This window comes from Malaclemys terrapin, chromosome 9 (genome assembly GCF_027887155.1).
Source record: "Malaclemys terrapin pileata isolate rMalTer1 chromosome 9, rMalTer1.hap1, whole genome shotgun sequence".
NCBI lineage: Eukaryota > Metazoa > Chordata > Testudines > Emydidae > Malaclemys > Malaclemys terrapin.
The window spans coordinates 51,618,231-51,643,413 of record NC_071513.1 but is presented as its reverse complement, the minus strand read 5'-3'; the positions used below and the strand labels follow the sequence as shown (position 1 = coordinate 51,643,413).

The 25,183-nt window shown below is 44.9% G+C and overlaps 1 protein-coding gene across 2 annotated transcripts in view; it reads left to right on the top strand.

Annotated features, from left to right (window-relative positions):
- The first annotated feature begins 3,857 nt into the window (after window positions 1–3,857).
- Window positions 3,858–25,183, top strand: part of RYK (receptor like tyrosine kinase) — a 108,173-nt gene continuing 86,847 nt past the window's right edge. For both annotated transcript variants that reach the window (XM_054039426.1, XM_054039425.1), the window contains exon 1: window positions 3,858–4,228. In XM_054039426.1, coding sequence (XP_053895401.1) covers window positions 3,964–4,228 — 265 coding nt within the window. In that variant the 5' untranslated portion in view covers window positions 3,858–3,963. The remainder of the gene's footprint in view (window positions 4,229–25,183) is intronic.

Genomic DNA, 25,183 nt, shown 5'->3' with positions numbered 1-25,183 from the left:
TGCATTACTATTTAACTGCAATGTAGTAGATTGATGTAACTTAATGATAAATGAATGCTGGCTCAGTGGGCATAAATCAGCAGTGGGCAGCATGATGGATCTGCTAGGGGTGAATCTCTGGATCCAGAGTGATGGTGGTAAGGCAGCCAGGTTCCAAGGCAGTTGTGTGGACAGTGTCTGGTAGCTGCCCTGAGTGACTAAGCAGGGGTTTCCAGAGCTGCCTGTGTGCGCTTGGGTAATTCTTGGTTTAAGAATAACAGGACTCATGTACATTCTCTAACACCACATTACACAAGACCTGTGTGACCAATCAATGAGCAGAGGGCAGCATGGTGAATGTGTTTTTCTTTCTCTCCAGCTGGCAAGGGTGAGAGGTCAGTGGGCCTTTGTGGCACTTGGGAAGAGGGGTCACAGAGGCAGGGTGTCTTGGGCCTGGGGAGGAGTGTGGTGTTAGACTGTGAGGGAATATGTATTGGAACCTAGCCAGTGTTAGGGCCCACAGAGCCTCAGCAGCTGAAGTGCTTATAATGTTTGTCTTGGATTTGGTAACCAGAGTTGATCCCTGGGATTATTCCAAGACAAAGACTGGTGTACCACAGCACTCCAGAGCCTCATGAGGGTGCCCTTTACACCTGACTCCAAGACATCTAATGGGGCCCCACAGCGGGTCATTTTACAAAAACTGACCACCACACAGACATGAGGCAATGCTGGTGTCAGCAGTAGGAGCAAGTTTCTAATGACAGAAATTGCAATTTATTCCTTTTGAACCAAGATGTAAGAAATAGCTGAGGCACCTGAAGAAATCAAAGCTGCTTAAGATGCAATTAAAGCAGCCCAGAAGGAACTAAAATGGGATCTGGAGGTTTCTCAGAAAGAACAGAGAAATGGCCTGAAGGCAGAAATCAAATCTTCTAATTCTAAATATTCTACACCTGGGTGCAGTCTGGATTCAGGCCAGAATATGGAACTGAAACTGCTTTAGTGGCCCTGGTGTATGATCTCCTGTCAGTGAAGAGAGGGCAGACCTCCATTCTCATTTTCCTGGACCTCTCTGTAGCATTTCACACTGTTGATCACGAGTTACTGTTACATGCCTAAGAGAGGTGGCAGATCCTTCCTTCCTCAACAATGCACCCAGCAAGTAGTGATGGGAAACTGAACCTCCACCATCAGAGCCCTCCTTTCGGGGGTTCCACAATGATCAATTCTCTCACCAGCCCTTTTCAATATATACATGCAGCCACTAGTCAGATGACATGGATGCAAGTGCCATCAATATGCAGATGACACAGAGCTCTACCAATCTTTCACCATAATGCTACTACCACGATGGCCCAGTGCTTAGACGAGATCAGCAGGTTGAAACTGAACTGAGCAAGACAGAGGTGATGCTGGTGGGCAGCGGAAAGCATGTTGAAAGAGTTTGAAGCCATTGTGTAGATTTCTTTGGTTGAAAGTACACTGCCACAATTGGTCAATTCAGTCCATAGGCTGAAGACCATGGTTGACAACTTCTCTCCTTTAGCTGACTGAAACTTTGTATGATAAGGGTAAAGCTCATGTGTGCAGAAGCCAGAACTTCCTTGGGCGCTGGTCTGAGACTGTGGAATGAAGTCACCCAGGGCCTAAGGGCCATCACAAACCTCACCACCTTCTCTTCCAACTGCGTTGACCTTGCTTTCTCTAACATAAATACATAGCAACATGTGTTCTGTCACATCCAGGCCATGAGCGGCCATGCCTCACACTTGGAGCCAAAGTCTGCAGGCATGAGATGGGAGTCAAAAGTCAGATGGGTCGGGATACTGGGATGGCAGAAGCAGAAGATCAGACCCACGAGGCGGGAACAAGAGTGAGACTGGGTTAGGTACTAGGGGGTCAGGGTCAGGAGACAAACTGGAGATCAGGAGCCATGAGTCAGATGTTGGAGTCACGCCAGGTCGGAATGCCAGGCGATCAAGCCGGGGAAGCAAGAGTGTGTAGCAAGAAGCACAAGGCACACAGGCTGGAGTAGGGTAGAGCCCAGTTGTTCAGACAGCCTCCTGCTGCCGGCTTGAGTAGGGCTAGCAGGCCAATCAGTTGCTCTGGGACTCCACCAATCAGACCTCAAGGGCAGAGTGTCTCACTGGGCAGGGCTTTGTGGGTTTCAGGTAAGCTATTGCCAGCAGGCTGCTATGTGGAGGATTGGAACGTGTCTGCTCCCTTGTGCATCTGGATTTGAGACCCCTGTGGGTGGGGACGTATGAAAGGAAACCAACAACCCTATCAACCAAGAGACTCCACTGTATGCACTTCTCCCCTGGGGTGAGAACGAGAGAACAAACAACACTTGATAGACGTTAGTCATCTTGCTTAATGTATGACAAGCAGGTGCTCAGAAACAATGGTGGTGAATGTGGTATAAGAATCTATATAGAATTGATGTGCAGGGGACATAAGCTCTTAAGAGGAAGGTTGGTACAAGTGTTTCAGGAATGGGATGTGCCAACCATTTCATGGAGGCTATAGGTAGAGCAGGACTTGCCAACAGCAGTGCCCAAGGAAAAGAAAGGAAGAGGCAAAGCTGACCTAAGGCAAGTAGGAACCCATGGGCCTGGTCCTATGGTCTCACCCCCACCCTGTGGCCATGTTCCTCATACGTAGTGACAGTGATGGGAAGGCTCCCCTTCTTTCAGGAACAGCAGAGGTCCCTTCCCCGCTTCAGAGCTGGTAGAGAAGGAATCCCCCCAGTACTTACTCCAGCAGCCAGTGTGATCCACATGGGAGGACTGAGCTAGGCCAGCTGCATCCTTCTTCTCCCATACCATACTGAGTTCCCTGCCAGGCACCCCAGAACAGTCGGTCTTGGAGTTAACACCCTAAGTGGATTATGCATGGGGCAGTTCCTCTCTGAGTTATTGTTCTACTCTCTTTGCAGAATCAAGCAGATATGTATGACTGCATCAGTTATACTTTGGTCCCATTTTCAAGCTTTTTTATCCACCCAGGAAGGCTAAAAACTTTTTTTTTTAAATGAAAGGTGAGATTCTGGTATGACTATATGACTCCAAGAGCTAGGACCCTAGCCATGGGCCTATAGTGCCTATGCCTTAGTGGGGCCCTGGGAAAAGATAAAGGGAATTGAGCAGAAAGGGAAGATGGTATGCCAAGAGGAAAGATAGAAAGGAGTAGTATGAAGGAAATTGTGTGGAAAAGAGGGGGAGGGGAGGGAGTATGGGCTAATGGGGGTAGGGTGACCAGATAGTAGAGTGGCTCTCAAACTTTTTTACTGGTGACCCCTTTCACATAGCAAGTTTTTGAGAGTGACCCCCCCCCTTATAAATTAAAAACACTTTATATATATATATATATTTAACACCATTATAAATGCTGGAGGCAAAGTGGGATTTGGGGTGGAGGTTGACAGCTAGCGACCCCCACCCATGTAATAACCTTGCGACCTCCTGAGGGGTCCTGACCCCCAGTTTGAGAACTCCTGAGATAGCAAGTGTGAAAAATCAGGATGGGTGGGGGAGTAGCCACCTATATAAGACAAATTCCCAAATAGTGGTGCTGTGCCTATAAAATCAGGACATCTGGTCACCCTAAATGGGGTGAATATGGACTGGGGCACAATGGTGGGACATATTAATGGGTAATGGAGGGGTCATTTGAGGAGGGGCCAGGGGGCGGGACCAAGAAGTGATAGAAGGAACGGGGCGTGGCTAATGCGCATGCCCGGCGCGGTGTGACGCATGCGCAGCATTAGCGAAGAGGGTGGGCGTTGCGTGCGGGCCCTCGGGAGCGGAGGAGGTGGCGCGCGCGCGAGTGGTGGGCGGTGCGTCGGTCGGTCAGAGCCCGGCCCGGGGGGCGGGGCCTGCGGCGGGAGCGGAGCGAGCGGCCCGGCGGGAGATCGAGCATGAGCGGCGGGGAGGGCTGCGGCGTGTGAGGGGCCGGGCGGGGTCCGCTCCCTGAGGAGCGATGGGGCCCGGCAGTCGGGGCAGGGGCCGCGGGGCAGAGGTTGCGGGACGGTCCTGGGGCGACGGGGGCCGTGCACTGCCCGGCGGCCCCGCGGCTTGGTGGCGGGTCCCGCGTCGCCATCTCCTGCCGCTGCTCTTGCTGCTCCTGCTGGCCGCGGGGGCCGAGAGCCAGGCGAGCCCCAGCTCCGACCCGCTCGGCGTGGGCTCCCCCGCAGGCCCCGGCCTCAGCCTCTACATGAGCGAGGAGGAGGTGCGCAGGCTGATCGGTAAGTGCGTCGGGCCGGGAGGCCCCGGTCTCGGGGAGGGCGAGTGGGGGGTGGGCGGACGTCGAGGGGGAGGCAGGTGTCGAGGTCAGCGGTCGGGGGGCTCCCCCGGCCCCCGCCCAGTGCGTGGTTAGGTGCGCGCAGAGGTAGGGTCTTGCTGTGTGTGGAGGTGGCGGGGCCCCGCTGCGTGCGCGCGGATGTGTAGCGGGGGCGAGGGGCTCCCGGGGCCCCTCTGTGTGGGGAGTCAGGAGAGGGGTTGCCGTAGGCTTAGCTGCCCAGGGTCTGTTTGGAGGGGCACAGGGCCCATTGTGGTGGTGGAAGGTTCCCAACTTCAGCTGTGCAGGATGTAATGTTGCTGGAACAGGGTAAAACCAAAAACAGGGAGTTGAGGCCCAAGGTTTTATTGAGAGGGCATTGAGGAGACCTGACAGTAATTGGGAAAGTGTGTGAAAGGAATCTCAACTTCCAGGCAGTTTCATAATCACTACACAAATAAGTAGGAGGATTTCTGCACCATGGTACAACTTGCTTTCCTCTGATAGGGCATATCACAAATTATTTTACTACATTTTTATTTTTGCTGTTCCTCTGTGTGAGGTAGAGGTTTGGTTTTAGTAAGGGTTCGTCTTAAATTTTGGCATTTCAGACCTTGGTTTGATTGATTTTTTTTTTATGGTTGGAGCCTAACAAAAGATATGTATAAGCTTCTAAAATGGTTTGGGGTTTTTAGGAGGTGGCTGGCATGTGGCTTAGTGGAAAAAGAACTTTTTACAGTGCAGGCTTTAAAACAGTGATTCTCAAACTTTTGTACTGGTGGCCCATTTTACACAGAAAGTCTCTGAGTGTGATCTCCCTCCCTTATAAATTAAAACCACCTTTAAATATATTTAACACCATTATAAATGCTAGAGGCAAAGCAGGGTTTGGAGTGGAGGATGACAGCTCGTGACCCCCCCCCGCCCACATAATAACCTCACGACCCCCTGAGGGATCCCAACTCCCAGTTTGAGAACCTCTGCTTTAAAACATTATTTGCATAGAAGTTATAAAATAGAAATGACTCAAACTAATCAAGCACTGGGAGTATATAGTTAATTTTGGAGCTGATGGGCCCTGAGGGTGGATAGATATGTAAACATTTTTTCCCCTGCGGCTTGCTCCGCAGTTAATTTTTTGTTGTCTTAACGTTTTTACATTGGTTGTACTTATTACTGTATGGCTGCTTTATTAAATATACAGGATTAAAAGGGTCAGATGACTCTTGTATATTTTGTAAGCTTCCCTGTATAATTTTTCTTGCTTATAAGCCCTACTAATCATGGACATGTGAGTCTAGCACAGCAGGGGTGGGCAAACCACGGCCTGGGGGCTGCATCTGGCTCTCCAGACGTTTTAATCCAGCCCTCAAGCTACCGCTGAGGAGCGGGGTCTGGGGCTTGCCCCACTCCTGACGGGGAGCAGGATCAGGGATTTGCCCCGCTTCACATGGCTCCCAGAAGCAGTGGCATGTCCCCCCTCTGGCTCCTACACAAAGGGGCAGCCAGGGGGCTCTGCAAGCTGCCCCTGCCCCAAGTGCTGCCCCCACAGCTCCCATTGGCCGGCAGCCGTGGCCAGTGGGAGCTTCGGGGGCAGCGCCTGCGGACAGGGCAGTGTGCAGAGCCGCCTGGCTGCCCCTTTGTGTAGGAGCCAGAGGGGGGACATGCCGCTGCTTCTGGGAGCTGTTTTAGGTAAGCGCCACCCGGAGCCTGCACCCCTGACCCCCTCCTGTGCTCTGACCCCCTGCCCCAGCCCTGATCCCCCTCCTGCTCTCTGAACCCCTCTGTCCTAGCCTAGAGCAGCCTCCTGCACCCCCAACGCCTCAGCCCAGAGCCTGCACCCCCAGCCGGAGCCCTCATCATTTGCCCCACACCCCAACCCAGAGCCCCCTCCTGCACCCTGAACTCATTTCTGGCGCCACCCCAGAGCCCGCACCCCAACCCCCAATTTCATAAGCATTCATGCACCGCCATACAATTTCCATACCCAGATGTGGCCCCTTGGGCCAAAAATTTTGCCCACCCCTGGTCTAGCATTTGAAATGTATATTAGGGCTTGTCTACACTGGCAATTTACAGCGCTGAAACTTTCTCGCTCGTGTGTGAAAAAACATCCTCCTGAGCGCAGCAAGTTTCAGTGCTGTAAATTGCCAGTGTAGACAGTGTACCAGTGCTGGGAGCTGCGCCCTTTGTGGAGGTGTTTTTTTGGCGCTCTAGTGTTACCAGTGTAGACTAGCCCTTAGAAACCTGGTCAAACTGTCATGGACTAAACACAATTCTCCCCCCACCCCCCCAATGGAACTACATGCAGGTGTCCTCCATAGATAATCCAGAACTGGAAGTGTATCTTTTATGAGTGATGTATTGCCAGTATTGTTAAGTAATTTATTATTCAAGGCTGGGGTTCTCAAACTTCATTGCACTGCGACCCTCTTCTGTTAACAAAAATTACTATATAACCCCAGGAGGGGGGACCACTGCCACAGGCGGGTGAGGGCCAAAGCCCGAGCCCCACCATTCCGGGCGGGGGGTGGTGGTGCGCAAAGCTGAAGCCCAAGGGCTTCAGTCCCGAGCAGGGGGCCTGAGCCCTGCCACCCAGGGCTGAAGCTCTTGAGCTTTGCCTTTGACCCTGAGTGGAGAGGCTCTGTCTTCAGCCCGGGCCCCAGCAAGCCTAAGCCAGCCCTGGTGATCCCATTTAAATGGGGTCGTGACCCACGTTGCAGTCCCGACCCATAGTTTGAAAACTGCTGCTCAAGACAGTATCTCTAGCTGTTTTGCTTCTGTAACTTTGATGAATCCAAAAGATCTGAACAGCTTCAGTGACACCATATGTTCGGGTAATTGCGAGGCAGTAAGCCTGGAGACATGCTGACAGTTCTCTCTGGTAGAGTTTCCTCTAGTTCCATAAAGCTTATTTTATGTGTTTGGAGTTAGATATTGTGTAAACAGTTTGTGATTTTTAAAGAAGGTTACTATGTGGTGTAATTATTTCTCTTGATGTTGCTTACTTCCAGAATGAAATTATGGCATGTACAGCTGAGATTTTGGCTCATGTAAAGCATGTAGTATAGACATACCTAAACCTGGCATACTAAGACTTTGACTACACTGGCAGAGTGGTTACATTGCTTACCTTACAACAGTGCAGCTGCAGGAGCACAGCCACGCCCTTGTAAGATGTACAGTATAGACATAGCCTTAGTCATCTTTCCTACAGAAGAATATTGGAAGGAACAGATGTATTTGTTTTTAAATGTAAAGAATGTGAACAAAACTAGTGACTTCTTAGCTCTTCAGTGTTGCAGTGCCTGAATTGTCATTTTAACTATAAATGTTGGTTGATACAAGCTTGTTACATGACTTGTAGCGTGCATAAAGCAGTAAAAGCACTCCAGTTTTCTTACATTTTTTTTAAAGTTTCTACATGTGGAAAAAATGATTCAGTTGACCGTTAGAACTGTCATTCAGTGTAGCTAGGAAAATTAACTCATTTGCTAGGTAGATTTGCCATATATTGCTGTATTGATGAATCTGCCATTATAACCAAGTAACACTGTCTTATTTTACCGTTAGCCTTATTACTCAATTGTTTTTAGAAACTATCTTGCTATGAATAGATGTTTCTCCTGATAACTTGAAGGACTTTAGGGAAATGGTACTAGCCTCAGATATAATACATGGCTCTTACAGACTGAATTTTCATCAATTTCAAAGTTCTTTGCAGAGGAAGGCAAGTATCATTATTTCCAATTTAAGAAGTGGGAAAAGTGAGGCATAGAAGTGAAGTGACTTGCCCAGGGTCACTTGTGTCTATCTACATTCTCGGACTATATGCTAGGTGGGGGCTAGTAGCACCACCTCTTAAATTTGCTTGACCCATTTCATTATAAAACCTGTTTTCAGTTGTTTATAACTTTGCCAAACTTTAACTGTTTATGCTGAAATTTTCCATGCCAGGTGTCTGCTTCAGGCTGAACTGTTTTAGCCATTTCCAAGAATAAGGCTAGGAAAAAATGTTGTTTGACTCATTAAAAAATTTCTGGTGACCTTTGACAAGCTTGTGAACCCTATGTGTTTGGAGTAGGGACTCGAAATTGGGATGGCCTTTGTATCATGATGTGGCAAAAAGCATCCCAATGAAAATCTCCTCCAAATTTAGCAATGTTGAAAACCTTTGAAAATTCCCAGTTTCTACATGCTCAGTAGAGACTTAAGTAGCTAAATTCCCTGAAGATTCTGTCCACATTGGGCATGCTTCAGAGAAAGATTGGATGAAGGGAGTAATGAGATGGGCTAGGCAAGGAGTTGGAATATTCTCACTCCTCTTTTACACGTGGGAAACAGAGACATAGAGCGATTAGGGCAAAAAAGCCACTGATTTGGAGTACCCGAACTGAGATGCCTAAGACCGGGTTTTTCAGAGTACTTAACATTATATAACACGATGTTCAAAGCACAGCTCCCATTGATTTCAGTTGCAGATGTGAGTGCTTGGCATTTCTGCAAATCAGATGCAAGGTCTGAAATCAAGCATCTAGAAAAACGAACACACAATTAATGACCACCTACGAAAAGTTTGGTTCAAGTGACTTGCCCAGCATATAGGAACTCTGTGGCAGAGGCAGGGATAGAATCCAAATTCCCAGGGCCGCATTTAATTGCATTAACTACCAGATCATACTTTCTCTTCATGCAATCCCTTGCCTCATTCACTCCACACACTCCAATTTCTGCAACAAATGAAGCAGGGGTCCTGCAAACAATACCCCACTACAATACAATGAATTCAGTGAACCCTGATTCATACCCAGAGCACAGGGTGCATTGATTTAAATAATCGACTTTAACTAAAAAGTACACATGCAAAAAAAATTTTTCTGAAAAAATGTGGTTCTCATTGGTTGGTAACCATTAGAACCTGTTGATTTGCGACTAAATATAGCGTTTACACTAAACTAGTGCTGATTTTTGCTAATTGAGAGGCTACATTGTGTATGTATGTGTTTATATACATACGCATTTATTTGAGCAATTGTAAATCTTACATTTATTCGGGTTAATTTTTACATTTTTACTATGTTAGAAATGGTGAATGATGCGTTTCGTATTTACTAGATTAGTTTTTTTACTTGCTGTTTGTGTCAATTGAATTCCATCCAAATAAAGCTTAATTGCATAAAAACAGCATTTTAAATTTTTTTCTGTTAAATAAAATTCCCTTAAATGTGATGGGATACATACAAAAGTTTATCAATATTTTATCAAAACATGTTTTGTATTTAAAACTGATTTATTTAACGCAGATGCAGTGAGTGAGGTAATATCTTTTACTGGAAATGTTATCTGTAGTTAGTGACCTTGTCCTTTAAGATTTTAGAACTAGTGGATCTCATCTTCTAGTTAAGGGGTAGGCAACCTATGGCACGTGTGCCAAAGGCGGCACATGAGCTGATTTTCAGTGGCACTCACACTGACCAGGTCCTGGCCACTGGTCCGGGGGGCTCTGCATTTTAATTTAATTTTAAATGAAGCTTCTTAAACATTTTAAAAATATTTTTACTTTACGTACAACAATAGTTTAGTTGTATATTATAGACTTATAGAAAGAGACCTTCTAAAAACGTTAAAATGTATTACTGGCACGTGAAACCTTAAATTAATTAGAGTGAATAAATGAAGACTCGGCACACCGCTTCTGAAAGGTTGCTGACCCCTGTTCTAGTTCTTATTCATGGATTGGCAGAAGAAAACAAACTTTCTTGCTTTTTCAACTCCCAATTGGTTTCTTAACTTTGAACTAGTTGAATAAAGTGAAATGAAGAAAATATTCTCTTTACCTACAGAAGAGGCTACTGCTGTCAAAAACTAGCCAGCTCCCTCCTCCTCACAGCGTCTGCCGGGAGCCCCGCTGATCAACTCCTTACCCTCCCTCCCAGCACCTCCTGCCCGCTGCATTCAGCTATTTCACGGTATGCAGGAGGCTGTTTGAGGAAGGGGGAGGAGTTGATCGGCAAGGCTCTTGGCGGACTATTATGACAGTGAGGTGACCATGCCGATGTTTAAGATGTGCAATAAGACACTTGTACTGACACACCAACATTGGATGAAGTGAAGCGAACTGTTTGCAATTGAAAAACGGATGCGCAGCCGGTACTGATGACATACCGCTGGAGCTGCTGAAATGCATTATTGACCCTGTAGTGGAATCACTTCTGGCCATTTTTTTTTTTTTTTTTTGCCTGGTGTGGAACTGGAACCTTGCAAAGCCAAAACAGTATTGTGATCTCACTTTATAAGGGTAAGGGACTGCGCAGTGAATGTAAGAGCTACAGGTCAATCTTGTTGTTTGTGCCAGGGAGCGTGTTTGCGTATGTTCTGCTGGTGCGTTTGGAGCTCCTGCTACATCAGAAGCATCACCCCTAACAGTCAGGCTTTACAAGGAACAGGTCCTGATTAGACGCCATTTTGGACCTTCGCTTGTTGTTGGAATACACCGCAAGTTCAAGAAGCCCCTATATGTAATGTATGTGTATCTTAAGGCTGTGTTTGATTCAATTGATCAAGTCACGCTATGGAAGGCCTTAAAGGGCGTAGGTCCCAACCACTGTGTTGGACTCTATTAGTGAGCTGCATTATGGAACCACTGCCCATGTACATCTTGAGAATTGGATGTTGGCACCTTTCAAATCGGTGTCTGGTGTCAGGCAGGACTGTGTCTTGGCCTCTGCACTCTTTTGTTGGGCAGTGGATTTCATAATGCAGTATTCTGTAAGATCCATAGGTATTAAAGTCAGTGATCTCTCACCACTCAGATCTTGACTATGCTGATGACGTTCTTCTAGTACAGAGCCACAACAGGTTTTGTGAGGCACTCCTCCAAATGGAGGAGTCAGTCAAGGTTGGTCTCCATGTTTTGTGATCAAAGACAAAGCTGCCAAACCTAGAATCAGGTCCACCCGTGACTCCAATCTCTTTGAATAATGAAACTGTTTAAGCAGTCTCCAGCTTTTGGTATTTGGGTTCTATACTCACCAGTTTCTCCAACTCTCATACGGGGGTTCTTCACCGAATTGGCATCATAGCGTCTGCCATAGGTCGTTTACAGCGAATATGGTGTCAGCATCATCTTGGCATGACAACTAAGTTCTGGGTCTATTCGAGCTGTATTCTCTCTATATTGCTGTACAGTTGTGAAAGATGGACACAACGCCGCTCAGACTGGGCAAAGCTGGAGGCTTTCCACACAAAATGCCAACATTATATATTGAGCATAAAGTGAAAAGACATTATTTGTAACACAGATGTTTATGGGTTCTCTGGTCGACAGACTACTGGGGCCATTGCCTGCAGACCGTGTCTTACGCTTTTCAGCCATGTTGCCAGAATGCCGCAAGACGTTCCGGTGAATGCCATTCTCTGGGTGGCTTGTAACATCCGGGATAAAATTCCACCAACCAAGGGATGGAGGCGGCCCAGAGGCAGACCTCCACACATGGGTGCATCTAGTCTGTCCAACGTTGGACTCTTGACCTGTCAAGCCCTTGCAGCGGCACAGGAGCGGACCAAATGCCGAACAATCGCTATGACTAACCTTTCGGCTAAGCGTTGAAGAAGGTGTATCTATTTCTTGATCCTGAGGCAGGAAAATAAGGGGCAGGAAGATAGGATGCATCCTATCTTCATTTTTCAGTACTCTTCCGGAACCACGACACTTGTAGAGTAAAGCAGCAAAGTAGCCTGAGGCATTGTTAGGCCTTCTCTTTTTTGTGGAATCCTATTAAATTTATATTTTAATCTTAAATAAAATATTTTAATTTGAAAATTGTTCTCAGGAGCAGAGTTTACTTGCATCTTACAGGAAGACACAAGATTCCTTACATTTTCTCAATGGGAATTATCTTCTGACCATCTCCTCAGCCAGCCATGCACCCTCCTAACTTGAAAGATCTTCACTCTCCCTGCAGACCCAGGGAACAAGAATTAGCAAGTAGGCAGGGGAAGGGGCTGTTCACTCCCATTTATTACAGAGCCAAGAAAAAGGGGAAGCAATTGGAAACTGGTGAACAACTACTCTTCATTTCTGTGAGGGTCATGAGGCCTTTTGGATCCCTACAGTCTGATCCTCCACAGAAAGGCCTGCTGTGGAGTGGCAGAGCTCTGCTCTGTGACTGCAGCAAACACTCGCCAGTGTGGAAAATCCCATTTCCAGTGGTGAGTGGAACTTTCGAGCTCTGTCTAGTAGACACTGTTGATGAAGGGGAGCCTATTAGTGAGAATTCATGACCAGCTCCCTGCTGAGAATCCCCTTCCCAAGCTGCTAGGAAGCTGGGTTTCCTACCAGAGCATATTATTTGATCTTTGAGGCTGTGTTCCATAGGAAATGAAAATCCAACAGTTAATCCAGAAGCTAAAAGCATAAAGCCATCAACTTGCACATTTGCATTCCTTTGTCCTGATGTTGATGTTAATGATTACTGTCTTAATTTAAATGTCTTGCACATTGTCCACAGTAAACATTCTTTTTAGATGTATAGCAGATCTTCTACAGAGGCTCTCAGTATTACTTATATAGGACGAAACACTTAGGCTTTTAACACCAAACTTATTATGAATCTCTTCACCACTGGCATTAGGGCACATTCCACCAAATCTGTGGCAGCATCCTTGCATGTTTTAATAACTCTAGCTTGGTGATATGTAAAGCGGTACCTGGCACTCTGTTCCCATTCTTATCTGATGTTGTTTCCTTATCTGACTGGGAGAATTGTTACTGTTTGGCTGAGATTCTTCAGACCCACCCCTCTCTTTGGCAAGGCTAGGGAAGAGGCTTGGTGGAAAGAGCCAGGGATGAAGCATATAGGCTAGCAGTTCTCAAACTGTGGGTCAGGACCCCAAAGTGACTCTCAACCCTGTTCTAATGGGGTCGCGAGGGCTGGATTAGACTTGCTGGAGCCTTCTGAGGGCATCAGCCCTGGGTGACGGAGCTGAGGTTACAAACCTCCTGCCTGGGGCTGAAGCCCTTGGGCTTCGGCTTTGGCCCCCCACCCAGGGCGGTGGGGCTCAGGCTTCGGTCACCTGTCCTAGGGCCATGTAGTAATTTTTGTTGTCAGAAGTGGGTCACGGTGCAATGAAGTTTGAGAACCGCTGATACAGGCAGATAGGGGAATAAGAAACTTCAGGAAGGTGTGTGTAAGATTCCTTACGTTTTGGGGTAAAGGACTGTTTGTAGGCCCTGGAGTTGATGGTGATTGTCACTGTGGGAGATTTCCACTGAGGAGGGAAGACCTTGAACTGATTTGGTGAAAGCAGTTCAAAAAGTTTCAGAGTAACATCCGTGTTAGTCTGTATCCGCAAAAAGAAGAACAGGAGTACTTGTGGCACCTTAGAGACTAACAAATAAATAAATAATAAATAAATGTAAAGCGGTACCTGGCACTCTGTTCCCATTCTTATCTGATGTTGTTTCCTTGTTAGTCTCTAAGGTGCCACAAGTACTCCTGTTCTTCTTTTTGCAGTTCAAAAAGTTGCCTAGTAAAAATGAAAGTGTGGGTTTGAAGCCTGGCTTATTGTTTACTTTGTCCAAACCTAGGTCTTCCATAGAGGATAAGAGGAAGTCTCTTTTCTCTCACCCCCACCCCCTCTTCTCCTTTGCATCTAAGGGAGGAGGTTGCATAGAGCTGGGGAAAAGATTGTGGTCCAGGGAGATCAAGGACTTGGGTTCTTTTTTTTTTCATTTGAACATTTGTTTACCCTGGAGAAGGTACTTTAAGATTTGGCCACAGTGCCAACCCAAACTAACTACCCAACTGTTGAAGGGAAGCTGAGGTATGGCCAGCAGAGAAACTGACATGATTCTCTTGACTAGGTAAAACACTGACAAAGGGCAGCATATTTGTTAGTCACTATTGTAATCTTTATAGTTGGTATTCTCACTGAGATGTAAAATTTCATCTTACGCATTTCACAGACAGCCTTAACTCTGCCCCCACAAGACAATATATGAACAAGAATTCATAAGAATATCTTGTGGGGTCAGAATCGATGTTGTGTTGAAATGTGTAAGGTGAAGTTTTAAAGCTGAATGTACATTATCTGAATGTGCAAACTGTATTATATTCCTGATTTTGAAGTATTACCAGATTGCTTTGAAAGTGAATATTGAAACCATACTTTAATTATTGCAATATACATAGTTTCTATAACAGAAACATTAGACCCTCATCTGAACTGATACCTTCTATTTAAATTTACTTAAATTTAAAGGTAGAAATAGCATCTTCTGATAGTTGCCCTGCAATGATTTGAAGCCTGTTATTTGTTTAGGGAATGAAATTCACCTGTTGTTAATTTTTCTTTTAGAGCAGATTTTTTTATTCATGTTGCAGACCAGAGCACCTTCTTTAATGACTAAAAAAGTCTCATTTTCTCATGCTAACTGAAGCGTTTCTTTTTTTATTGTTTTTAAAAACTTTTTAAGGGGTTGAAGCTAGACTGCATTTACACAAGAGGCACTTGAAAAGAGGTGTTTTGTTACTCTTCTAGAGTAACATGATCCAGTTTTGTAGTGAACACAAGGCTCTCCAGCATTCTCCGTGATTGGGAATGAAAACCTTGCCTCCCCTTTTTGTCGGAACTTCTTCAGAATGTTTTGTTATGTTAAAAACTTTAAAGAATGATCTTGTTTCTATGGTGCTGCCTAAATTTACCTTTTTATGTGCTCTTAATTTAATTTATTCTTACTGGCATATGTCCAACAGTGGGGGCACAAAGATATGTACATTGTTAACGTGATTTAGGGGTTGTCTGGGCAAGGGAAAGGTTTCTTTTGCTTAAAATGAAAAGCAAAAAAAGTAGGCCTTATTGTTTTAGTGTGGGTCGGTTTAGATTAGTCAGGTCCAAGTAATGAGAAACTAGATCCTGCAGCCTTGAGCACTCTCTGCATATGGACCTGTTTAAGGATCCTTGCCAAAGCAAAACTACAGCTTAATTTTTAGAATTCGTTTGTTTTAGTTGATATCTAATATACTGTTTAAAACAATTGAAACATTCCTGCAACCCTTCTTGCATTTGCTCATCTGACGTTTCTGCACTATAACATTTTTTGGATATTGCATTTAGGTTTTGCTGCTTTGCATACAGAATTCAGTGCTGGACTTCTCATTTTCCCATGTTATTTTTAAATGCTGATCTGTCCACCTGCCTCACCTAAAACCATCTGTTTCCTTTCTTTTCTTCATTTCACATATAATATACACTGTTATTTACTAACTTAGGGCCTGATTATTGAAGTTCTAAGCATCCTCACATTCCCTTGACTTAAAGGTGAGGTTCAGTGCTCAGCATATTAGGAGGAACTTGACACCTTGCAGAATCAGGTTTCCAAATGACTTTTGTAATGTTGGTTAACATCACCTACTGTAGCAGTGCTTATTTGGTAAGTTTTCGGATTGAAAATTGAATAAAATCATATTTAAGTTAAAATTTGGTTATGCCTGTTAGTATTATTGAAAAAGCTTAATGTTTGTTTCCTGTTGTCCCCTCAGTCTACTTTGCTTGATTGGTTTATTACCGTTGCTGGAGTTATGTTTGAACAAAGATCTGAAAATTTAAGAAATTCCGTAGTTTGAGATTCAGAGGGTAGATTGGGCAAGTTTGCTGTGGTTTGCTTAAACTGGAAGCTGCATCTACTTGAGGCCTAGTCTCCACATGGAAATTGTACTGATTTGACTAAATTGTTTTCTAAATCCTTGTAAACTAATTTGTGCTCACAATAGAGGGAGTTACTGAAGTAACAAAATCACTTTGGAACTGAGGTAGTTATGTTGGTGTGTGTACGTAAGCTCTGTGTCTACATACAACTCCAAAAAGTATCTGAGACATGACCTGTTCCCATTCAGTTAGCTATTAACACTGAAGCCAAATGACACGTTAAACCTCAAGAATTGTTAACCTCAGAAAAGAAGGGCAGTTATGTTAAAATCTGCACAAATCACTGTGTATTTCCTGTTGCTGTCACAAGTAGACAAAACTTAGATTGTGGGTGGAGCTTGGGAGAGTACCACCTCTTTTTTTCCAGTTTCGTCCCTGTGTAGAATTATATTTTGATCAACCCATGTAAATAAAAATAAATAAAATAATAAATAATTAATGGAGATATCCCATCTCCTAGAACTGGAAGGGACCTTGAAAGGTCATCAAGTCCAGCCCCCTGCCTTCACTAGCAGGACCAAGTACTGATTTTGCCCCAGATCCCTAAGTGGCCCCCTCAAGGATTGAACTCACAACCCTGGGTTTAGCAGGCCAATGTTCAAACCACTGAGCTATCCCTCTCCCCTTCCCTTATGTAGAAACAATAAGATCATTCAGTATACAACTTTACATTTATTCTTTTCCTGATGCTGGTTGTATTGTATTAAACACTGAAGTCTTCTGGAGGATGGACCTAACAAATGGGGGATGAAGTGTGCTCTTTGTTTTGGTATAGTTTGTGGCTTATTTTCTACCCTATATAATAGAAAAATATTTTAAGCAAGTTGCAAACGTGTAATAATGTTGTATAGCTAAAATATCACTTGGCCATAATGATTCAGTGGCAGCCTCGAAAAAACTTACCTCGTTAAAGCAATATTACATTGCATTAAAGGATTATGGTCAATGGGAAATTGGTCAATTTATAAAGAGTTAAAAGTAACTTCAGGGTATGTTGTCTGCTCCAGTGTTCCCCTACCAATTTTTGTGGGCATAGTCATTCTCAATTTTCTTTTAAATGAAACACCCACAGAAGAGGAAACCAGATGTTGTGGTGATGAGAGCCTACATAGACAAAACATTGAAATTGACAATATGCAAATTAGTGCTAAATATGCAAAGTAAATGGAAAAATCTATTTTTTTTCTCTTAACACTTAAGTGTTACAAATGATTATATCCAGAAAAGATTTTTCAGAGGTATTTTGACGACTGTGTCCTTTTAAATATTTGGGGCATAATTCTTATCTTACATTTTATTTTGTAACTGATTTTTATTTTTTTAAGTGCCTCAAATTATGTTTAAATTTTTCCATAATTCAAATTCATACAAAATAAATTAGAAATTGGCTGTCATGTAGCTTTATGTGGGTAGTTAACACAAGTTACAAATGCTAAGGTGTTGCTGAATTCTGTCCTTGAAATGGAGAAGAGGAAAAGGCAAACTGACCAACCGTTCAAGTTAACGTGACTTCGGCCGTCTGATCTGTTAGATGTAGCTCTGTATTTTGACTTCTCTTTAAATATGCCAGTGCTGAGTTCACAATAGTGGATTTGGAAGAAAATGGGAGAGACTGAATTGTGTAAAGATCCTCTTTTCATTGTTGATAGGCGATAACTAGTAAGCAGATCAATGTCAAACACATTCCAGAGGCAGAATGTTAAAAATACTGAAAGCTTAACTGATTAAAGGGAAGAGCCTCTAAATGTGCTTTTAAAAATCCTCTACATACCTGGAAAATAATTAGATTAGTTTCTTTAAAAAATTCTTTTAGATGCTAAAACAGTACTGTAATAGTTAATACAGTCAAAAGAGCACAAGATTAACAGTAGTAACATTAGTATACTTGTGCAGAAAAATAAGCAGTCCTTTGAATTTCAGAATAAGTGCCTTCTCACATTAAGTACAAGAGAGATGTAATGTGAAGTCCATATGTGATATGGCAGGTACATCATTTGAGTAAAGAGAGAACAGGGTCCACTGTGCGCACAATATATTTTGTATGCCTGGTTTCCATAGGTGCAGGCTGAGTTGGCCTTATTTGGCAGTTTCCCAGTTTTTGATACTGTGGTATGCTGCTCGTCCTTAAATCAAGTGTAAAATGTAACTTGTGTGTTTGGTTTGGACATTTCGTGGCTTGGATTTATTTTTAACGGTTTTGTTGAATCTTTAATATTCACCAGCTCCCAGGATAGATGTAAAAAGATTCATATAAACCAAATTATCTGTATTCCTTTTTGGGGAATAATTTCCTCAATTTTGGGGCTCGTAAGAACGCAAGAACATAACTGCCATGCTGGGGTCAAACCAATGGTCCATTTAGTCCAGTATCCAATGCCAGGTGTTTCAGAGGGCATGAACAGAACAGGCAATCATTAAGTGATCTGTCCCCTGTCATCCACTCCCAGCTTCTGGCAATCAGAGATTGGGCACATCCAGGTCATGGGGTTGCGTCCCTGATGATCTTGGCCAATAGCCATTGATGAACCTATCTTTCATTAACTTATCTAATTATTTTTTGAACCCACGTTATAGTTTTGGCCTTCACAACATCCCCTGGCAATGAGTCCACAGGTTGATTGTGAATTGTGTGAGGTATTACTTCCTTTTATTTGTTTTAAACCTGCTGCCTATTAATTTAATTGGGTGATCCTTGGTTCTTGTGTTATGTTCAGGAGTGTGTAGTCCTTCCTTATTCATTTTCTCCACACCAGACATGATATTATAGGCCTCTGTCATATACCCTCTTAGTCGTCTCTTTTCCAAGCTGAACTGGTACTGTCAGACAAATCTCTCACTGGTACCAACCTTGGCGGGTCTCTCCGTAACAAATCTAATCATCTGTCTCTGTTCGTGCCCCATTGGAGCATTCTAAATCCTTGGTTCTGTACACTTTTAGAGAGACCATGATGGTGCCAACACTGCACTTAGTACTTCAAGAATTCAGGAACTTAAGACTTACCTGTGTCAGAAGAACCAGAGTCTCTGCTGATTATGGTGAAAGAGTCCCTAGGCTGGTGGAAAGATCACCACAACATCAGGGCAGACATTCCATTTTTCTGACCGGTGCCAACGGTCACCACAATGACAGATGCATCGCTGTTCGGATGGAGGCACATCTTGATGTTAATATAATCCAGGGCAGATGATAGTCTTGAGACCAGTCTCTTCATCAGCCTACTCGAACTAAGGGCAATCAGGAATGCGTGTCTCCATTTTCCACCTCTCAGCAAAGGACAGTGTACCAAGGTCATGACTGACAGTGTAGCCTGCATCAGGCTTTTATATCAGGGGTCGGCAACCTTTCAGAAGTGGTGTGCCGAGTCTTCATTTATTCACTCTAATTTAAGGTTTTGCATGCCAGTAATACATTTTAACGTTTTTAGAAGGTCTCTTTCTATAAGTCTATAATATATAACTAAACTATTTGTATGTAAAGTAAATAAGGTTTTTAAAATGTTTAAGAAGCTTCATTTAAAATTAAATTAAAATGCAGAGCCCCCTGGACCTGTGGCCAGGACCCGGGCAGTGAGAGTGCCACTGAAAATCAGCTTGCATGCCACCTTCGGCACGTGTGCCATAGGTTGCCTACCCCTGTTTTATATCAACCAAACAGTGGAGCGCAAGATCCACCTCTCTGCGTGCTGAAGCGATACAGTTATGGAATTGGTGCATAGTCCATCACATTCGCATTTGGGCAGTGTACCTTCCTGGTGTACAAAATACCATGGCTGATGTCGGCAGCAGGCATTTTCCTCAGGACTGTGAATGGAAATTGGACCCACGAATCCTAAATGACCTATTTTGAATGTGGGGATGTCTGGAAGTGGACCTCTTCACAACTGCCACAAACAAGAAGTATCTTCTTTTCTGTTCAAGAGGGTGTCTAGGCATCCATTTCCTGGGAGAGGCCTTCCTCCTATCTTGGACAAAGGGCCTATGTTGTTCATTTTCCCCAGTGCCTCTAATTCTAATGGTGATTAACAAGATCAGGTAGAACAAAGCCAGGGCTATCCTAATAGTCCCAATGTGGCCAAGACAAGCATGGTACTCTTACTTGTTTGATATCTCCTTGTAGTAGTAGTAGTAATAATAATAATAATTAATGGAGATATCCCATCTCCTAGAACTGGAAGGGACCTTGAAAGGTCATCGAGTCCAGCCCCCTGCTTTCACTAGCAGGACCAAGTACTTATTTTGCCCCAGATCCCCAAGTGGCCTCCTCAAGGATTGAACTCGCAACCCTGGGTTTAGCAGGCCAATGCTCAAACCACTGAGCTATCCACCCCCCCCCCCCCGATAACTTGTCCAGTTATCAGTCTTCCGTGCACCCCTCATCTCTCCCAAAATGTGGGGAGAATGCTTCATCCCAACCTGGAAGTTCACTGTTTCAAGGGGCGTGGCTCCTCAATGATTGGCAGAGAGAGTCTACCTCAGTAGAGGTGTAGCAGGTGTTGTTAAACAGCAGGAAAGAATCTACCCATAGTATGTATCTTCAGAAATGGAAAAGATGAGCTATTAGTGTAACACCAATGACTCACACCTCAATCTTCCTCACTTTCACTTATCCTGGATTACCTTCTACAACTGAAGAAAATGGGTTTATCTCAGATAGCTTGATCAAGGTTCATTTGGCTGCGATAACAGATTTCATTCCCTATTGGGAAGGGTCTCAGTGTTTTCTCACCCTACAACTATAAGATTAATTAAAGGACTGGGGAACCTCTCCCTCAAATAAAAGCCCGGACTCTGGTTTGGAATCTTAATCTGGTTCAGAAGTCTCACAAGAAATTTGTTATGACTCTATGGCAGGGGTGGCCAACCTGAGCCTGAGAAGGAGCCAGAATTTACCAATGTACATTGCTAAAGAGCCACAGTAATATGTCGTCAGTGCCCCAGCAGCTCCACCACCCGCTCCCAATGTTTCCCATCCATCAGCAGTCCTGCCAATCAGCGCCTCCCTGCACCTCCCGATCAGCTGTTTCGTGGCATGCAGGAGGCTCTGGGGGAGAGGGTGGGAGTGAGGGCACGGCTGGCTTGGGGGAAGGGGTGGGGAAGGGGTGGAGTTGGGGGTAGGGTCTGTGGCAGAGCCAGGGGTTGAGCAGTGAGCACCTCTTGGCACATTGGAAAGCTGGCACCTGTAGCTCCAGCCTCGGAGTCAGTGCCTATACAAGGAGCCGCATATTAATTTCTGAAGAGCCACATGTGGCTCCGGAGCCACAGGTTGGCCCCCCTGATCTATGGCAATCTGTTCCTTATTGAATCTATAAATATGACCTTTTTAATAGCCATTACATCTGACTCAAAGAGTTAGAGAGTTCAGGGCCTTGATCGCAGATCTTTCTCTTATAGTTTTCTTGACGAACAAGGTTTCCCTACATCCACACCCTAAATTCCTGCCTCAGGTGTCAAAGTTTCATCTGAACCAGACTATCCATTTGAGTCTCTCTCCCCTTCTCTCTCCCTCCCCCCCAAAAACACAAACCAAACAAACCAACATTGCTCAAGACAGGAAGCTTCTTTTTGCACTTTAGACATCAGAAGAGCATTGGCCTTCTACCTAGATAGGACCAAACAATTTTGGAAATCTCCAGTTCTCAATGGCTGGTCTGTGGACCGGCATCGGTCCCTGAGATATCGCTAACACAGTCTAGGAAAGCAGCAAACTGGTCCTGGGTAAAGTCAAGAAACATTGTCTTAGAATAGACTATTCACTTTCATTGCAGACAGATCTAAGGGATCCACTATTTTTACCCCAGTACTATCAAGGTGGATTTCAGGGTGTATTATTGCTTGCTATAATGCTGCCAATATTCTGTTTCCTGCTAGGGTTCTGATGTACTTTACAAGGTCAAGGACACAGCGTCTATGGCCCTCTTTAAGGACATTCCGGTACTTGCAATCTTGCAGAGCCACTACAGTACATACATTCGCCAAACACCGTGCCTTGATGCATGCCTCTAGATCTGATGTGGCAGTTGGCAGTGGAGTTCTGTCTTCTGTACTGGACTCTATTTTGATGTTCCCTCTTCCATCTGGGGGTACCAGAAGTGGAGCCCCCACTGGGATGCACATCTTGAAGAACTGCAGCTACTTCACAGGGTCAGTAATCTTTCCTTCCGCCATGTGCAATAAGGAGGCCTAATCTGCCACTTTATTGGGTCGGACAGCAGTTCTTAAAACAGTGTAGCAGAGTGGTCGTGTAGCTCATATCATCTACCTGCAAGCTCCTGGTACCATCCTGATACTTGAATGGTCATATCTAGAGCATGGGTATTCATAAGAGCTAGTGGATTTCCTTTTCGAAGTTGAAGTCTTTGCACAGCCAGGCAGGGGTGTCAGAGAGATGACCGATTTATTGAATCTGTCAACTCAGAATATCTTGGAATTTTGTTTAGATGGTGTAGTGAGGCGGCCTGGATCCCGGTCGCCCCTGCGAGAGACGAGCCAGAACAGCCGCCAGAGTGGGTGGAGTCCCCGCCGCCGCCTGTCCCTGCCCCCCGGAAGTCAAGGGGCGGGACAGGAAGTATAAAGGCCCGGCCCCAGCGCTCAGTTGCCGTCCGACTGCGGGAGAGGACAGACGCTGGTGCCCGAGCTTCTGCTGGGCCGAGCCTGCCCCGAGCCCAGTATCCTGAGCAGGACTGGCCGAGCCTACCCCGAGCCCGGTATCCTGAGGAGCAGACTGAACTTCCCCTCACCGAGGGTCCGGACAGGCCGCCCAACCTACCCAACGCTAGCTGCTCTGAGGAGCCCATGGTCTGGGACACGGCGGACGAGGCTAAGGACGTGCAGGTACCCATGGAGGAGGAGTTGAGAAGTGGCCCGGGGATAGTAGACCCCGAACCCATGTCAGTGTGTTGCGCTGAGGATCCCCAATGACCCAGCAGTAGACGGATTGCTGCTGACAGGGCCCCGGGCTGGAACACAATGGAGTGGGTGGGCCTGTGTTCCCCCCCTGCCACCCCACCCCGGGTGGCAGTCTCTCCTCCTCCCCTACCCTTAAGCCAATGCTCAGCGCCGGCCTGAGCCCTGAAGTACTGTTTGTTTGCTCAGCCTCTGCCTGAGGGCCTGAGCGCCTGAACTACTGTGTGTTGGCTCAGCCCTGCCTGAGGGCCTGAGCCCCTGAACCACTGCTTGTTTGCTGCCCTGCCCCGACCTAGGGCTTGGATTTGCCAGACTGAACGGTTTCCCGGCCTCGTGATGTGAGGCGGCCTGGCTCCCGGTCGCCCCTGCAAGGGACGAGCCCCACCCCGGACGTCTACAGATGGTTTTCACAAATGTCAATTTCTTAGCTCTGCCCTGTTTCTAAAAGTAGTATTCCTACAAAGATTTTCAACCCTTCAAGCAATGGAATCTGTCTGATGCCACAGGTTTCTTTTGAACCTTGAGTTCCTTCTGAATTCTGGTGGGGACAATATTGTTTCTATTTGCTTTCTTGTCAGCAGGACATGTTAGCAAGCTGGAAGCTTTCTCCTTTAACCAGTCTTATCTGCTATAAAAGTGATTCAGACAAACTCCTCCTAATTTTGTTTCAAAGAGGAATTCAACATTTCATGGGGTTAGTCAACTTCTTTACTCTCATGCTGCTCAAACCAACATAGTTTAGAAAACAGTTGCATTAATTAGATTGGTATGGCCCAAGATGGAGTTTAGGAGTCACCTGGGCAAGTCACATGTCCATGCATGACTCAGTTTTTACAGGTAGCATCCATTGTTCACATGCTACCTTGAATGTCCTCAAGTAGACTTCTTATGTGGATTGGAGCATTCCAAGGTCCATTGTCCTCTAAGTGCCTTTTGATTCGGTACTTAACTTCAACATTCCTTTTTGAAGAAACTGACCAAATGCTCTACTAAGATTATTTAGAAATCAAGGCAGTACCCAGCCAATATTCATAACTTTGAATACAAAAATGATACATGCATACAAATAGGATTAATAGATTCAGTAGATCATAACCTTTGAGATGTTACATGGCATATGTAGCATAAAACACATTCTAAGCATATTTCCATAAAGCCTTATGGGAGGTACCGTCACACTGTATTTTTTCCTCTCTAAGTGGGGGCCTACTACTGTCCATCAGATTCTTCCCAGTGATTAACTTTGATATTTAAAATATGCCTGTGCCCTACAATAGTAAGATATTTAAGCTGTTTATTTCTGAGATATGGTTTGAAAGAGAATTTCTCATCAGGGCTAATCTGAATTAGTCAATGCTTCATTTAGTTCATTTCATAAATTTAATCCAGTCTCCAGTTTTTCTCCACAGCAGTGACAACGTGCCTTGGGGTTTCAACTTGGGTGCAGTATCCTAATGAGCCAGTGGGGATTTAGTGAGAATCAACAAAAAAAAAAAATCAAGAGGAATATTATCTCCATGTGCTGTGGGAATAAGATGCATATATCTGTTTATGCCTGGAATGACAGAGCTGCATTCACCTACTTAAGAATGGTCTATGCTCAGTTTTTGCACTGGTTTAACTAAATCAGTAGAAAAATTGAGTTAACCAAATATGGTTTTCTACTGATTTTGCACAAGTTTAACTAAAACTGTGTAGGCAAGACTTTAGGGAAAAATTAAAGATACGAACTAATATTACCATTCATGCTTCCTTGTACTGTTGGAGTAACTTTCATATTAATAAAAAGAACTAGAGTACTTGTGGCACCTTAGAGACTAACAAATTTATTTGAGCATAAGCTTTCGTGGGCTACATCCCACTTCGGATGCATATAATGGAACATATTAATATGTATCAAATTCTATCCCTCCCATCTTTCTAGAAACTTAAAATAATCCTTCTAGTTTGTCACTTTCCAGCCATAAGCATACCTGTAAAGATTTGAACTAAAATGTAAACCACCTTATCATGGGGTTCAGGGTGCACTTGAGATAAATGAGGAGTTGAAGCACCGTCTACCTTGTAACCCTGGGTGCCTCACATGCTTTGCTATTGTAACTCCCTGTCTGGGATGTTCACAGTCAGCAACAAGCATACACTGAGTGTCTGTATAACTGCAGCCCTGGTCCAGCAACTCTGACCCCAGCAGCTTGCCTTCAACACGCCAGTCATGCTCCCTGATCTCTACCAGCTTTGATCACGTCTTGCAGAGTGACCCCAACACCCTCCCAGTCCTGAATTTTCTCAGAACCATATGCTATGTAATGTT